General features: G+C 33.5%; 1 protein-coding gene across 2 annotated transcripts in view; it reads right to left on the bottom strand.

Moving 5' to 3' along the window:
• The window catches only part of LOC127730435 (serine/threonine-protein kinase tousled-like 2), a 35,130-nt gene extending 26,813 nt beyond the window's left edge, over positions 1-8,317 (bottom strand). For both annotated transcript variants that reach the window (XM_052238853.1, XM_052238854.1), the window contains exons 1-4: positions 7,859-8,317; positions 5,987-6,075; positions 4,517-4,591; positions 2,698-2,788 (exon numbers count right to left, since the gene is read on the bottom strand). In XM_052238853.1, the coding sequence (XP_052094813.1) occupies positions 2,698-2,788; positions 4,517-4,591; positions 5,987-6,075; positions 7,859-7,943 (340 nt within the window). In that variant the 5' untranslated portion in view covers positions 7,944-8,317. The remainder of the gene's footprint in view (positions 1-2,697; positions 2,789-4,516; positions 4,592-5,986; positions 6,076-7,858) is intronic.
• Between the last annotated feature and the right edge of the window lie 8,347 nt (positions 8,318-16,664).

The raw sequence follows: 16,664 nt of genomic DNA on the forward strand, positions 1-16,664 counted from the left end.
TTATGTATATATTCCATACCATTGCATTATTTGTTCAAGTCTGATCCTTTGTTTACTTTTCAAATTTTAGTTAACAATTGAATCAGTGAATCAATTAAAGAGCAGATTCAGTTTGACCATATTTTGTCTTATAATTACAACATTTATTCACAACAATGAAACTAAAGTGTCTTAATTTCAATGGTTTTACTCACATAATAATCTCAAATACATAGATGTATCAAAATTAGATTGATTGATTGATCGGTGTTTTATGCAACTTTGGCTATTGGCTACTTTGGCTATTTCATGGCAGTCAGTTTTTATTGGTGGAGAAAGCCAGAGTGCCCAGAGAGAACCACGATCTTCGTTTATAGGAAAACTGACAATTCTAGTCAATAAAGATTTGAGTCGAGATTGGAACTCACAACCTCAGTGTTGACAGGCTATTGATAGGTAGTTGGACTTAGACCACCTGGCCACCTACCCCTAAAAATCTGAATGCTTCTCATTAAAAAGATTTATAAATTTAACTTTTAAGCAACTTAAGTCAATTAATTGATTAATTGATTGTTGGTTGCTTAATGTCCAGTTTTAAGTATTGCATGCATGTTCTGGACGAGAAATAACAATAAAAAATGCAACAGGTTGGTCCTGTTATAGAGGCTGTATGGTATGAAGGTCGGGGAAATTTGGACAAGTTGCCATTGGAAAATGAGGATATTATTCAAAGGGACAGAACTTTTGCCTTGCAACAGGCCACCTATAGACCCCTCAAAGATTTGTTGCAAGGGCTCTTAATGTGCAAAGAGGATGGCACTCTCTATACAAAGGCATCAGATTTAACATCCCCATTTTGACTAGACTTGGCTGTGTCAATGTATGCTATCGTGTAATAAGCACCAGGAAAAAAAGTTGTTCCTTTGGTACAACATATGACCAATCTGTAAAGTCAATGCCTTCACCACGTTTCTAAAGAAAGAAATTGTTTATGTCTTGTGATTCTTGAATGTTCGATATTGTTCTTGTCATCCTCTGATATTTCGATACAATTGAATGACTGTGAATGTAAAATGCAAACCAAAAACAGACCAGAAGCAGATATGCTAAAATTCCGAAAATGATAATAATCATCGACGTAACAAAATCACATTGGATTATTGATATCTCTGAGCCAAACCATCTGATTTCCAACTTATTCTCATCATTGGAACACCACTACAAAATGATACAAAGTTCAATTTATAGTTGTGACACTTTCAAACAGAAATATATTTTTTCAGAATTCAAGTCCCATATAACTTTTATAAGTCTACCGATATGATTCTGTTACTACACACTTTTAACACAGGTTGTTTCACTTCGCTAACTGTAGACTGGTTGTATACTGAACAAAATTCGCTACTGCCCATGCAAAACATGACAAGCTGACAGTGATATGTAGGCATTTAAAATTAATAATGAATAAATTGCTTTGCCAAGCACAGCTGGATACGACCGCAGAGGTCCAACCCTGAACAGTTGGGGCAAAAATGGACACAATATTCGTGCTTGAGACAGGTCTGAATTTGGATTGAAATTAAATATTTGACACATAATAGGTTTCTGACACAGAATAACTGTAGTCAAAGAACTTAGAATTGGTTATATGATTTGAATTTATATTCAATTTTTTGCTTTTGTGCAATACACTTTGCTGTTGCATATTGACCCCCATCCCCCCTCAAGATATGGTCATAATCTTAATTCAAATTTCCAATGGAGTTTGCAACCATTATTACCCATTTAAATACATCATTAAAGTCTTAAAATAGAAAATGACATACATAATCATGGCTAAAATTAATATTCCTTAATGGTAACTTCTAAAAATAAATTGACAGCTAATCATCTCAAGACAATACAACATTTCTTTATACATAATTTAAAAGCAGTGTAAGGGAGGTAATCAAAACCTTGTGTTTGGATTGCCTCCCTTACACCGCTTTTAAATTGTCTTTTAAGTAATTGTCCATTAACCAGGAAACCCTTGTTTTCCCCCTTTTTTTACCCTAATTCCTAAACGGTTTGAGCCATAACTCTCCAAAGCCAATCCTAACCATCCCTTTGTGGTATGGAAACTTTTGGTAAAACTTCAGAGAGATCCATACACCGTTCCACAAGTTATTGTTTGAAAACTAGAAAAATGCTTATTTGGGCCCCTTCTTGGCCCCTAAAAATCAAAATCAATCCCAACCTTCCTTTTGTGGTCATAAACCTTGTTTAAATTTCATAGATTTCTATTAAATTATACTAAAGTTATTGTCTGGAAACCAACTGTCTTCGGACGACAATGTGATACCAATATACCACCGCTTAGGCTTAACTTATAAAATAACACAAAGGAAAATTAGCTCTTTCTGCTAGCTGTTCAATGCCAATGAAAATCTATGTTCCTTCTAAGGAAAACAAGTAAAAAAATACAGAATTTGCAGACTATTCTGAAAATTGTCAAAACTTAAGGAGCTTCCTCTTGAATAGAAATTTTAGCATTTGATCAACATTATGCTCTTATAATTTCTAAGCTTTAAAGGAGCCGCTAATAGAACACTTTTCTATTTCAAGTCCAATTTTGGTGCTCTTTTTCCTTAGAATACTACATGAAAATCTCTACTAGGGTTTGTCAATCTGATTTGTGGTCATTCATTATTAGGAGCCAAAATGGTAGGAAATACATACTACTTTCACTTCCGTCACTTGTTGCTTTTCTTTTCCTTTTGCGTTCTGTTGGTGTACGAGGTTGCTTTTCTGGGGTGTTAACACTCAAGGCCTACAAAGAATAAAAACATGTTTTAATTTTGCAAAAGTTAATGTGGTAATTTTAAGACTTAAGTTACAGCAGTTTTTAATAAGTTTGCATTAAAAGTGAAGGTCCGGAATCTTTTTTGAAAGAAAGGCAATGGAAAGTAGCTTCAGACCTCAACAGTTCCCAGTTACTTAAATATAATCGTATCTTCCAAGCATCTGTCACACATTCCCTTTTTTCATAAATATTTGTACATTCATGAAGTATGTCTGTGTGAATAATTCAACATACTATAATTGTTTTTATTGTGGCAATCAAACAGCATAATATGGACAGTTAAATAATGCTAAAATCTGAAATATACACTGCACTTCTTTTTTATACAAAACATTCACTCAGGGTTACTTCAGGAATAAGTATAAACAGGAGGGGAAAAATACTCTATCTTACCCCAACAAGCATAAAATGAATATGCCCTTTGAAAACCAACAACAAACAATCCAATATCAATAGATAATATAGGAGTTTCTTCACAAAATGAGCCTTTTGGATAAGCAGCCTGTATACACCTTTCCCCGTAAAATTTCAAGGATTGGTTAAATAAATTGCAGTAGAATTTGATTTCATGATATCAGCATCATCTTTTGTAACTTTTTCTAAAAAAAAAGTCAAGTTCCCTGGTTCAGAAAAACGATTAAAAAAATCACAGAACAATTCCATAATAGTAGGTAACACAACTTCAACATGTGTGCAATCTTTCTGTGCAGTTTCAAGGATCTGGGTTGAAAACTGTAGGAAATTGATTAAACAAATTGGTTACTGTAAATTCAGAAATTATTGCGATGTTTTTATTATTGCGAAAAATGCGACAGGGTTATAATCGCAATAATTTAAACTCGCATTTTAACATTTTTTATATGAATTAAACAGGATTTTTCTAAATATTGCAAAAATTAAAATCGCGTTTTAGTCTAAAATGACAAAATCCCAATTATAAATGCATGCAATAATTTCTAAATTTAAAGTATCAATTTTTCCTGCCTGCCAGTCCATACCATGCTGTAAGCTTATTTTGGACTTTGTCCAACCCAGTTAAACAGTAGCATACCCCTTATAACATACCTTGAAAAGCCATTTCCCTTATTCAATCATTCAAAGTTTTATTTTCTTTTACTTTTCCAAGACTTTTATTGCAAATTTTAATTTTTAAGAACTTTTCAAGGCCTTAATTTTTCAAAAAAATTTTTTAATTCAATTACTTTCCCAGTATTCCATCCCCTGAACAAATTGCTCCAGTTAGGACGGTTCTTTTTAAACATACATGGTACCCAGGGAAGTCACTTTCAAAAATGGGATAACCACCAATAGAATTTCATTAAAATTTTCACTGTACTTGGCGCACATCCATAGTTGAGATTTCAAAATACCTTCCCTGGGTCCCTATAGCTAAGTCATACATCAAGTGAAAGAAATCTCAAAAAAAGAAAGGCCCAAAGAGTTGTTCAACTGAAATTAGGGTGTATTCCATTATAATTTTCACACAGTACAGATTAACTACTTCCTCAAGATATGATAGTCATGGTAAATAAAACACTTTTTTAAATAAAAAGCATTAGGATTGTCATTTGATACTGTAATGAATCCTGATTTGCACTAAACACAAGCAGATGTTTACAGTGTCAGAAAACAGTTTAGTTCCACTATACACTTCTATAAATATAACTTTAATCTGGCTTATTTTGTTCTATTCACCTCATCTAACTGTTCAACTGATCCTGCACTGTGGTTGCTGTTGTCTTGAGACTGTGTAATGTTTAACGGCTGAAACTGCAATGATAAAAGCTTATTTGTTAATACTGAATCAATCTCAATCAGTAAGATTCTTGCTTTGAATCTATCTGTGTTACATGTTTATTCATGGCAAAACACTGCCAACATATTTAGGGGTATTGTAAGAATTAAATAATATTTAGATCATTCACTTCAGTATATATAAGGAACATCCGTGGTTTGTTTTGGAATATAAAATCAATTTTAAGTCAGTCCTTATACATGTTATAAGAATAGAGATGCTTGGTCAGTCTTGCATTTCCAATTCACTATATACTCACCTTTTACTTATCAAGAACAGCAGGACTCTATTAACTTGATCAAATTAACAATGACATACAAAATATATGATCCCCTAAACTACCACAATATTAGTGGCATAGATGTTCTTTTGTTTTGGTCTTTATTCAGTAATGCAATACCATTGTATTTTTATCAATTGCATATATCCTTTAAAACATGTAAACAATTTTCTTGCGAGGTCAACTTTATAGTAAAAGTTTAATATCATGGATATATTTAACCATTGAATCAAGATACACTACTATACACTTTGAGCCTGTACAAGTCAGACTATCTAGACCATGAAGATACACCAATAAACACTTTCTAGTCTGTACAAGTCAGGCTATCTGGACCATGAAGATACACTACTATACACTTTGAGCCTGTACAAGTCAGGCTATCTGGACCATGAAGATACACTACTATACACTTTGAGCCTGTACAAGTCAGGCTATCTAGACCATGAAGATACACTACTTTACACTTTGAGCCTGTACAAGTCAGGCTATCTGGACCATGAAGATACACCACTATACACTTTGAGCCTGTACAAGTCAGGCTATCTGGACCATGAAGATACACCACTATACACTTTGAGCCTGTACAAGTCAGGCTATCTAGACCATGTGCTGTATGTTGTTGTTGGTCTTTTTTGTAAATTATATTTTCATAGGAGTCTGGTGTGGTCTGTCACACTTTCCAATATTTTTGGTGATTAAAATTATCTCTCATTATATATTTTACTTTAATTTGCCTGAACTTTTTCGATTCAAGCGTCATGTCAAGTCTTTTGTCGACGAAAATGTGTGTCTGGCATACATTGTACAAAATTATAAGCCTGGTATCTCTTGATTTTTTTTCATGTACATATCATATGTATGCCACGACTTGAGAATTGATCATTAGCTTGGAAGTAGCAAATCAAGAAATTAGTCTCATCTTTTTAATAATTAGACAATGCACCATCAGAGTTCAATAAAATCAGTCAATGGTGCAATGCATGTCATATTTCCAGCCATTTCTTCAAGTTATGTAGTCAATACAGCTGAATCAAGTGAATAGTCAACATGACTTAAAAGTTGGACAAATTATTAAAAATCTACAAACCCTGCCTCCTAAAAACCGTGCCTCCAGTAACTCTTGCTTTCTTGGGTCTAATGATGAGTGAATGTTTACATTTTCCATAATATTTCCAGCTAAAATATAAAAAATCAACTGCAGGATATGAATTATTTTTCAAAGAAACATCAAAGGCTGAATATTGAATAAAACTTGTACAAAAATGTATCTTGTTATGATTTTTATCTCATTATTTTTAGGTGTGCTCTAATGTTATATAAATGCACTTTTTTGTTTAATGTATTCATTGTGTACATGTAAATGCGTAAAATCTAAAACTGAACATGGCGACTGCATACTTTTAGTTACTATGAATAACAATAAGAACAATTCATCCTAATATTATGTATATAGTCATGATAGTGGTAATGTAAATTAATTCACTTTTCATATTTTAATTTCTTAATGGGTTAGTTTTATAGACTCCAGGCAACAGCCCAACATATATGTAAACTAGATATAACAATTCCGGAAACTTCCTTGACATGTTTGTTTTCAATAATATTTAAAACTACTCTCTATAGACATTTAATTCCTTTGCAAAAAAAATGGTGTATTTGGCCATTGACAACTGTGGTCTGTTAGAGATATATTTGATGGAATATTTCAATATACATGATATATGGACATGTTACTGATCAGTGAATAATTTCAGGTAGTAGGTATGTAGTATAACTTCTATGACTCATTATGGATGGAATTACAATGTGCACAGATACATGTACATGTAAAAATACAAACTGTATATCATCTGTCAATCTCTGAAGTTCACACAATTAATAGGAAGTTATAACAGTTTTGGATGGCAGAAATAAACCAGATTTTATGATCATTTGTTATATTTTTCAGAAATCGTTGCCTATTTATTACAATTTTCACACAAACTCTTCCAAAAGTGCAGGCTTTTCACCTACAGGCTGGCTAAATTTCCAAAAGGTTGTGCCAACTTTGTGGATAAGAGGGTGGGTATGGTAACAGGCAACAAGAAATTTTAATTAGAGGGCATACTGAATTTCAACGACTGGCATGAGCTCCATATCCATGCTTGATTGCTGTATTTGATTGACAAGATCCGGGCAGTGTGAAACAAGAAATATCTTGTCATGCAAGAAATAGATAAGTGGTCACAACCATAAGAGAATGATATTTAACAGATATATCAAATGACTGATATTCTATAAATGATATTTCAAAATATAACAACTTTACAGGCTTATGTCTCGCTATGCTAGTCTCAATCTGAATACTAGGGCTGACAATTTTACTTTCTCATATGATATAGGGTAAAAATGTCAAGAATCAAGTAGCAAATAACATGGCTGTGGCCACATAGATTTCTAGAACATCAGACCTTAAATTAAACTGCTTATAAAACTGAAATGAAAAAGAAAATATATAATGATTATTATTGAGAATTTTATAAATAATATGGCACCTGTTCAAGATGGACGCCTAACCAAACAATTATGTGGTGTTACGTTTGTGAAGTGACAATTTTATTTTTCATTATTATTTGTTGATTAGGTCAATACACATCACCCTGCATCTACCCTTGGGAAACTACACTATATAGGTACACTGCGTTAGAACAGCGGGTTTCTCATATTTCAAACCATGGAGAAATTAGTTGATCAGTATCGTATGATCTACAAAATTAATTGCCATTGCAGCAATTGTCAGTATGCCCGAGAATATGGTAATCCCTTTGAAGGAGGCCATTTTAGGGGGGAAATCACGACTCCATTTTGAAAGACTAATTGAAGAAAAACGCACAGTCATGCAATCAATCTGACGCTTTAGTGCGATAGAATGATAAAAAAAGTGTCAATTAATTAATACAAAGAAATATTTTATGCATACCCTCCATCATATTCGACCGAGATGTCGGCCCACTAGCAGAGTTGGATGTCCAAGATGGCGGTCCCCCGCCGATATTATTGAACATTTCTAGTTAAAATCAGCTATTGGCCGATTTGGCCATTTTTGACTCGCTTCCTTGTCTGTTAAATCATCGATCTTTCATCACAATCAAAATGAACTTTTTTATGACAAAGATAAAAGGTCCTGAAACCACGGTGAAAGATGCTGCTCTCCTGAGAAATCAACTTTGTTGATCACCCTCGTGACGTCACACTGAATTTTAGTCCGCTAAATGTCGCTAAATTTTGATATTTTACATCTAGATTTATGCTTAATTGATTGATTAATTTCGTACATCAGTCACTAACAGAATACTTTTAATTTTAAGACCAATTTGTCAACACAAGTCACCCAGGTAAACATGCTTATTTTCGGTATAGTTCGTTTCAGATCGGACGTAGGTGCCCTAAACCAATCATTCCCGCCTTAAAGTTAGTTTCGTAAAAGTTTGTTTACGTGTTATGCAGTTTGCATGTCTAGAAAAAAGTTGTCAATTTATTTTAAATGCGGAAAGATACATCAAATCATTGTATTTCTGCAATATTTAAAATATGATTGAAGATATGGAACAGTATATATAGTGACTGCTTTTGAGATGACTGTGATTGGTCATATAATATTTAGAACCATCTCTGTAATAGGAAAAAAAATCATGTTTAGTATAATTATAAAGCAACAGGTGATATTTAGCGCTGGTTATTAAAAGAAATCACTTTACTTAAGCATTCCTTTTCATAATTTTTTTTAAATTTATTCAACTCTTTTTCAAATTTCTTGTTTTATTCTAGAAATTTAAGCGATGGTAAATTGTTGTTGACACATCTGTACAACTTTGAAACGGGTTATACTTATAAACCGGAAATATAAATTAATATGCATTTCCGATTGCACTTTTCTCCCATACCCTATGAAGTCTTTTACGGGTACACAAATGAGAAATATGCTAATTATAGATCTATTTGACGTGTTGATTGGGGAGGGTCGTTACATTTTATGGAAGACAGTAGGCGCTTGGAAAATTGACCCCCCCTTTTTCTAAATATTTGGGTTTTTTTTAATAATATTTTTTTTTGTAAATATTCTTTTATACATATTTTAATCAATTTTAAATTACTTAATATGTTCTAGCTCTTATCCATGCGATATTACAATAGCAGTAGAATATAAGATGTCCATCGATCAACTTCAACTTATAACTTGAAAGAATACACAAAAATGTTATACACAATTTATTTTAAAAATCAACCAAGGAAATGCATTCATTGATATAGGTATCCCAGATGACAAACAAAGTTCTTTTATGACTTACTAATTATATTTCTAATTTTTGAAGTATAGCAGTCCTGTTACTCAATTACATCGTCATTTGTCTATCTCTTTTTTTTTTCTTCATTTTAGTTCCAAACGAAAAACCGAATGTTACTGTATTCATGGATACGCCATGAATTATTTACAATATTTAACCAAAATACCTTGTTGCTAAAGGTTGTCCAATCGCACGATGAACTATTAAAAATCATAAACTTACATAGGGATAAACCAGCTACGAAAGGCTAATCGAGTCAGCTGACAGTTTGAAATTTAGAATTGTTTTTTTTTTATTTTTCATCTCGTCGACTTATTTCATTTCATTTTATAATTTTTTACGATTATGTAATATTACCGAGTGTCGTTGTTTATAGATCAATCAGCGTTGATTTTATCAATGGTTTATAATTTTGTCTTTATTTGAGATCCTGGTAACATGGGATTATAACCGACTTAATCTGAACATTATGCAAAATATTACTCAGAGCTAGCCGTTTCCTTCTTTCTTTATCTTTTATAAGCTAGAGATTATAAATATATTTTATATTCCAACAAAATTAAAAATGGAAGTTTATTTAAACATGTATACTGACTGTCATGAATTTTCGACACTGTTTCACACAATCTTATCAAACAAAAGTTTGTTTGTTTAATTATCAATGGTGCTTTAAAAATCTGATTGCAGATAGAAAACGCAGAGTCACGTTTAGACAGTAGGCCGCTCCTACATATATGCGTTAATAGCAAAATAAATTCGAATATTTCAAAGGATTATAACTATAGTTTCTATATTAGGACTAGTTTGATATTTCTGTTGAAAAATATGGTTCGAGATTGACATTTGTACTTATAGGGTGCACGTTTACAATTTTCATTCAGCTGTTACATAACAGTGACCTTGACCTATTAAAATTTCCAAATTCGAAATTTTTCACATAAGATTCGATACAAGTGATCTTTTAGACATGTTTTTTGTTATATATCAACATTTATAAGTTGCCCTCCCAGAATGTTATTTTCGCGTCTTTTGATAGAAGAGGGTGGTAAAGGGTTATTTTCGTGCAACGTGTTTTGCCATTTTTATTTCACGTGCAGCCGTGAAAAAGGTTCGTTATTTACCGTGTTTCGTGAAATCGGTAAAAAGATCAACGTGCAAGAAATTTTTAATTGTTCGTTCATCGTGAAATGACAATTTTATTTCGCGTTCTTCCGTGCAGTTACCCCCACTTTACGCCGCGCCTCATAGAAGGTGTTTCAGTGTGTAATGATTTTCTGGGTAAATATCCGATATATATACGAGCAGGCGAGTTAATATAGATCAGAATTTTAATCAGTAGTGGTTAATCCGTTTCATTGTCTACTGGGTTGCGTTCAATATAAAAGCAGCTAGTTTAGCCAATATATGTCTTAGATGATCTATCTGTGTTGAATGATATGCTACGTTGCTATCCAGGGTTGCGTTCAATATCGTAGCGGCTACGTAGTGCTACGTAGATTTATAACTATTGAACGAGTAGCTAGCCTAGCTGCTATCAATATCTATGTAGCAGTTAGGCTAGCTACACGTTCAATAGTCATAAATCTACGTAGCCCTATGTAGCCGCTACGATATTGAACGCAACCCTGGACGCCATTTTGGATTCTCTAGATAGCATGAACTTTTTATGCTATCTAGGTCTATTTAGCGGCTAGGCTAGCTATATGTTCGGTAGTCGAAATCTACGTAGCCCTACGTAGCAGCTATGATCCTGAACGAACCCCAGGGACATGACAGACATGAACCAACGTCAACCACTCAAATATCGGCTCGATTCTGACTTGGGACAGGCATATGCTATATATATATAAAGAACGTAGGCCTATAATCCTTTTCTCTAAGACTTTCGACATAATTCAGTCAGTAATTAAAGCATGCTTTACCTTTAGAATCCTAGTTTTTACGTTAATGATGTTTATGATCATATTTTTCTCAGACTATTGATGACGTCCTTTCATTAGCTTTCAGTGAGGGGACGACCATTTCATTTCGAAAGGGGGAGGATGACTTTGAAAATGAATAACTTGGCCTGGTATTAACTGAATTTTAAATGACTTTGCACAGGATGAAAATGAATACTCTGCAACATGAAATGCAGGATAGTGGAGGATACAAATGTGTACAAAAGTGAAAATAAATTTTCGTTCAGCAAACTGAAGCCGCGGGAAAAAATAAGCATGGGTAGTGCCTGCTCAACAGATGAAAAAAATGGTCAATCCGGAAAAAATTCTCCTGCCGCCAGGTCCCCCCCCCCTTTTTCCCCGAATATAAAATGCCGGGTCGTACCCTAACGGCGAATACTGTTAGTGTCTTTTGTCTTCATGTCTTCGTGTTAGTTGTTTTTGTGCTTCATGCCGATTTGATGATTAAAGCCATTTCCAACTGTTTTTTTGCAGATTGTTCTTATGTTGTGTTGTTATACCATTGTCCAGGTAAGGGGAGGGTCAAAGGATCACAAACATGTTTAACACCGCGAAATTCTGTGTGTGTCTGTTCAAAATCAGGAGCCTGCAATTCAGTGGTTGTCGTAGGTCGCTCTCTGTTTTATCTGTTTTTTGTTGTTGTCATAAATGAGACCGTTAGTTTTTTCGTTTGGATTGTTTCATTATTACAAACTTCCTACCTGTTTTTAATTGTATCATTTTCACAGAAAAAAAAACCAAACATTCCAATTTAAAACATGGTAGATAGATTGAACATGCATGCTTTGCACATATATATAGGTCATTGACTACAGGGGTTTGCTCGGACAAACCTATTGCCAATTCAGCTTTGAAATTACTGCAGTTGTGTCTGCTGGTGTATACTTTATAGCACGAACGGTGGTAGATTTTTGTTGTCGTTCACACCGAGGGGGATTTAGGTAGAAAACATCATGCAAGACCATAATATAGACTTGATGTTCCATATTCCGGATGTGAAACGAAACCAACCGATTTGATTCTTATAATACAATTATAACAAAAATATCTATTCAATAAAAAGTTTAAAGTTTTGAAAAACAGACACAAAACATATTCTTCCGAAGAAAATAACAATCTACAAAGTTAGCTGGCTATTCAAAACAAATAAAGCAACCACACAACAAGCAAGATTGAGAAATGTATTGAGTGACCACTGTCCTTGTTAATGACCTAATAGTGTAAGCAGCTAAATGATTAATGGCACGAGATCTGTGTTTAATCAATGCCAAAATGTTGACTTAATTTGCGTTTGTAATTTAGAATTTCTTCAAAACGAATTTTATTTCACACATGAAATTTGGAATACACATGCACCGTGTCTTATTGCTTTAATCAGATTTTAAAATATCGTGACGATACACGTAATAATTTTGCTTTCGATGAAAATATGGTAAATTTCGGGTAAAATTTCACTTAAATACTTTCCGCTTTATATATGATATATATTTGATATATAAACTATTTTATAAGTACTATTTTAACCACCAACAAAGAGCGCAATAATTTTATTTTTCATGTTAAGATTCCCCATACAATACGGTATCTGGGGGTACCCTGTAAAAACACGAAATTTAAAATTCGTGACCAAGGTAACTTACGTCGACAATCATGATTGTAAAATATAATGATTTTCCTATAACTTGCAAAAAAAAATTAGCTGTGTGTTATTCCGTAAACTTAAACTCGTTAACTAGAGGACAGACAGACAGACAGACAGACAGACAGACAGACAGACAGACAGACAGACAGACAGACAAACAGACAGGCAGACAGACAGACAGACAGACAGACAGACAGACTTATCGATTATTTAAATAAAGTTATTCTAAAAGGTTACAAATTTAACATTGTAATTAGATCTTGGAATATTGTTTTTATCGGTATACATATTGATTTTGTTATCTATAAATTAAAACCTAACTAAATGGTATTGCTATACACCTTAAGAGGACAGTTGGGCGCTTGCAAACATGTTTAACCTCTCCACATTCTATATGTGCCTGTCCAAAAGTCAGGAGCCTGTCATTGTGTGGTTGTCATTTCTAGGCTTTTCATAGCTTGCTGTGGGGGCCTCGGTGGTCGTGTGGTCTAAGTAGTTCAACTACTGTATCACTAGCCTGTAAACACGGAGGTTGTGATTTCGAATCCTGCATGTAGCAGGTGCGCGCGACTCCAATCTTACTTGAAAGGATTGTCAGTATTCCTACCGAAGGTCGTTGCGTTTGTTCTCTTCAGGCACTCTCAACTAATAAAAACTGATCGCCACGAAATAGTCAATACTGCTGAAGGTGGCGTATAATACAATTCAATCAGTAGCTTGCTGTGCGGTATGGGTTTTGCTTATTGTTGAAGGCCGTTTGTTGTCCTATAGTTGCTTACTTATACGTCATTTGGTCTCTAGTAGAGAGTTGTCTCATTGGCAATCAAACCACATCTTCTTATTTTTATAAAGTCATATAATACAATTATTATACATGTCTCTATTTTAGCCGATATATACTTTCCACAGTTAATAATTAAATAGCTCACAATAGAAATGACCAATACATACAAAGAAAAAGGATACGAATTTAAAAAAGAAACAAAAATCTCTTAATGAAAAAAAGCCATGTTTGTTTAATGACTAACGTTTAAGCAAATTAACAGAAAAAATATGAAAAATTGAGATAGTTAATAACTATAAGAAGAGCTTGCATTTAGTTATATAAAATGTTGATATGTAACCTTGCAAGATGCGGCCGGTGTTCCAATTAATTGTACAACACCAAACAAAAGAACTTCAAAAGATTAAAATTTGGCTATTTAATCTTATCAACTAGTTACATGCATCATTTTGCCAGTAATAATAATTTCAAAGTTATTGCCGAAGCTCTTGTAACTGGTGAACAAGTGATGGATATAAAGCTATCTCAGGATGATACTAAATTTTGTCCTTCTTGTTTTGTAACCAGAGTGACAGCAACAAAAACGACACTGAAATACGAGTCAACATAATAAAACAAACTTTACTCCTTCCTCCTAAAAAAAAAAAAAACCAAACAAAACCAACAAACAAAGACCAACAATGAAAAAAGGCTGATACAAGCAACCAGATAATGACTTTTAAAAAGCCATTCATTATATTTAAAGACGGAAGCATTCCAGGAACAAAATTAAGACCGCTGGTGCTTGTTGAGACCCTAAGAGGGGACTCAAATATTGTAAGATACAGTCAATGTTGTTGTATTTTACAAAATTGGCCATTCTTCTTTCATTCTGTTCGCTGTTTTTTTTTTTAGAAATGATTGTGTTCAAATTATTGGGTTATATGGTGATGGTTGTATTTCTGGTAAAACTTAACAACAAACGGACACACAGGGCATTATCTGCATGCAGTACGAATATTTGAAACCTAGATCAGGAAAAGCACTAAAACATCTTGCTCTTCCTCATATTAAAGAGTCCAGACAGTGGAGTGTCATCGTTAAGTCCGATCTCTTGTCTATAGTCTTACACCACTGCCTACATACTCCCGGTAAAAACTTATTCAGTGCAATGAATGTGAAAGTAAACAATTTGCCAACTTAGTCATTGTTCACTTACTAGTATTAACTGAAAATTTTAATCAATAGATTCACACCTTTTCAGTTTATTTGGCATAAATATAGTGTCAGGGGTGGGATTCGATTATTTAAAAACAATTTACACATACTATTTGAGTTTATGAAATACAAGAGAAGATCGACACTCTTTAAGATAAATGTTATACTACAAGTATCCATAAATTCTTCTTTATCAATGATCCAAGTAAATGAGGTCAAGGTTAGATGAACCTTGCCAGACGACAGATACACCTTACAATCATTCCATATCCCAGGCATAGTTTACCAATTGCTAATCGTAAATAAGAAACCGACCTACGTAAATACAGAAACTTAATGTTAAGACAATTGAAACCTTGCAGAAATACATTTACACCATACAATAATGTCATACACCCAAGCAAATTCACATATTGCTTATAGTATCTGAGACACACCTAACAACATACACTGACCAATCAACCATGAAAATGAGCCTCAATGTCAGATGATAACTCCTCGACAGACATGTACACCTTACATTTTGTTTGTTATATCTGAATAATGAACAATAACCATTGACCAATGATTCATAGAAATGAGGTAAAGGTCAGATGAACCCTACCAAACAGACATGCAATATATAGTCGAACTGAGAAACATAATACCCATACAAACTAACTTTGACCAATGAACCATGAAAGGTCAAGTGAAACCTGTCAGATTGACATTTAAAGATAAGGAGATGGGGTATGATTGCCAATGACCATACAATCATGCATGCACCAAATTTGAATGACAAATTGGTTAGATTATCTGAGATGATTTGACCACGAAACTTGATAAATGACAAGGACAATGCATATACGTGAGATAAAAACTTCATGAGACAAGGCATATATATACACTGTATGAAGTATCTAGGTCTTCTACCTTTTAAATCATATAGCTTTGTGCAAATAGTTCACACCGCCAACGTTGAATTAGCATTCATATCCTTATGAAAGTTATCTGGATATGTGGATGATACTGCGTTAATGGCAGAGTCTAAGGGTGATCTACCAACGTCAATTAGATCTGTTCAGCCAATACTATGATCGGTAGAAATTAAAATTTTAAAATAGGTAAGCAGCCGGATATATATTTTATTTACTATTATTCAGGGATCTAGTTTTCAAAACCCGGATCTTTTCTTAAAAAAATAAGACTCATGGAGATATAAAAGCAACTAAATATGCGGACTATACTGCGTTAATGACACCATCTAACTGTTATTTAATGTGATTGCAATATTTGAAAATTAAAATTAACGTTTCGAAAAAAAATTTATTTATATTTTAGAATAGGTGGACAGCAGGATATGGATCTCATATTTCAAGTAAAAAAATCGTCACCATGGATGATATAACTGATGTAGAGTTCATGTTTTCAAACCCTGGATCCTTTTGACAGCAAAAATTCTCCAAAGATACCAGACCTACAAATTGGTACACCAGACGCGCGGTTCGTCTACACAAAACTCATCAGTGGCACAGTTGGAAAGTCAAATCAAATACAAAGTTAAAGGACATTAATACCTAAAAATTCTGGAAAATAGTACAAAACAAGAGTGCACACGCTGAAATGTCTCGCCTTCTTTACTAATCATTGATATTATGTTGATAGTCCTAAATATAAAGCTTTATTACAACTGCCACATAAACTTAACATTAACCAAGTAAACTAAACATTGACCAATGAACCATGAAAATGAGGTCAAGGTCAGATAAACCATGCAAGGCAGGCATGTACAGCTAACAAATCTTCCATACAACAAATATAGTTGACCTATTGCTTATAGTTTAAGAAAAACAGACCAAAACACAAAAACTTAACAC

This window comes from Mytilus californianus, unplaced genomic scaffold (genome assembly GCF_021869535.1).
Source record: "Mytilus californianus isolate M0D057914Y unplaced genomic scaffold, xbMytCali1.0.p SCAF_2, whole genome shotgun sequence".
Classification (NCBI taxonomy): domain Eukaryota; kingdom Metazoa; phylum Mollusca; class Bivalvia; order Mytilida; family Mytilidae; genus Mytilus; species Mytilus californianus.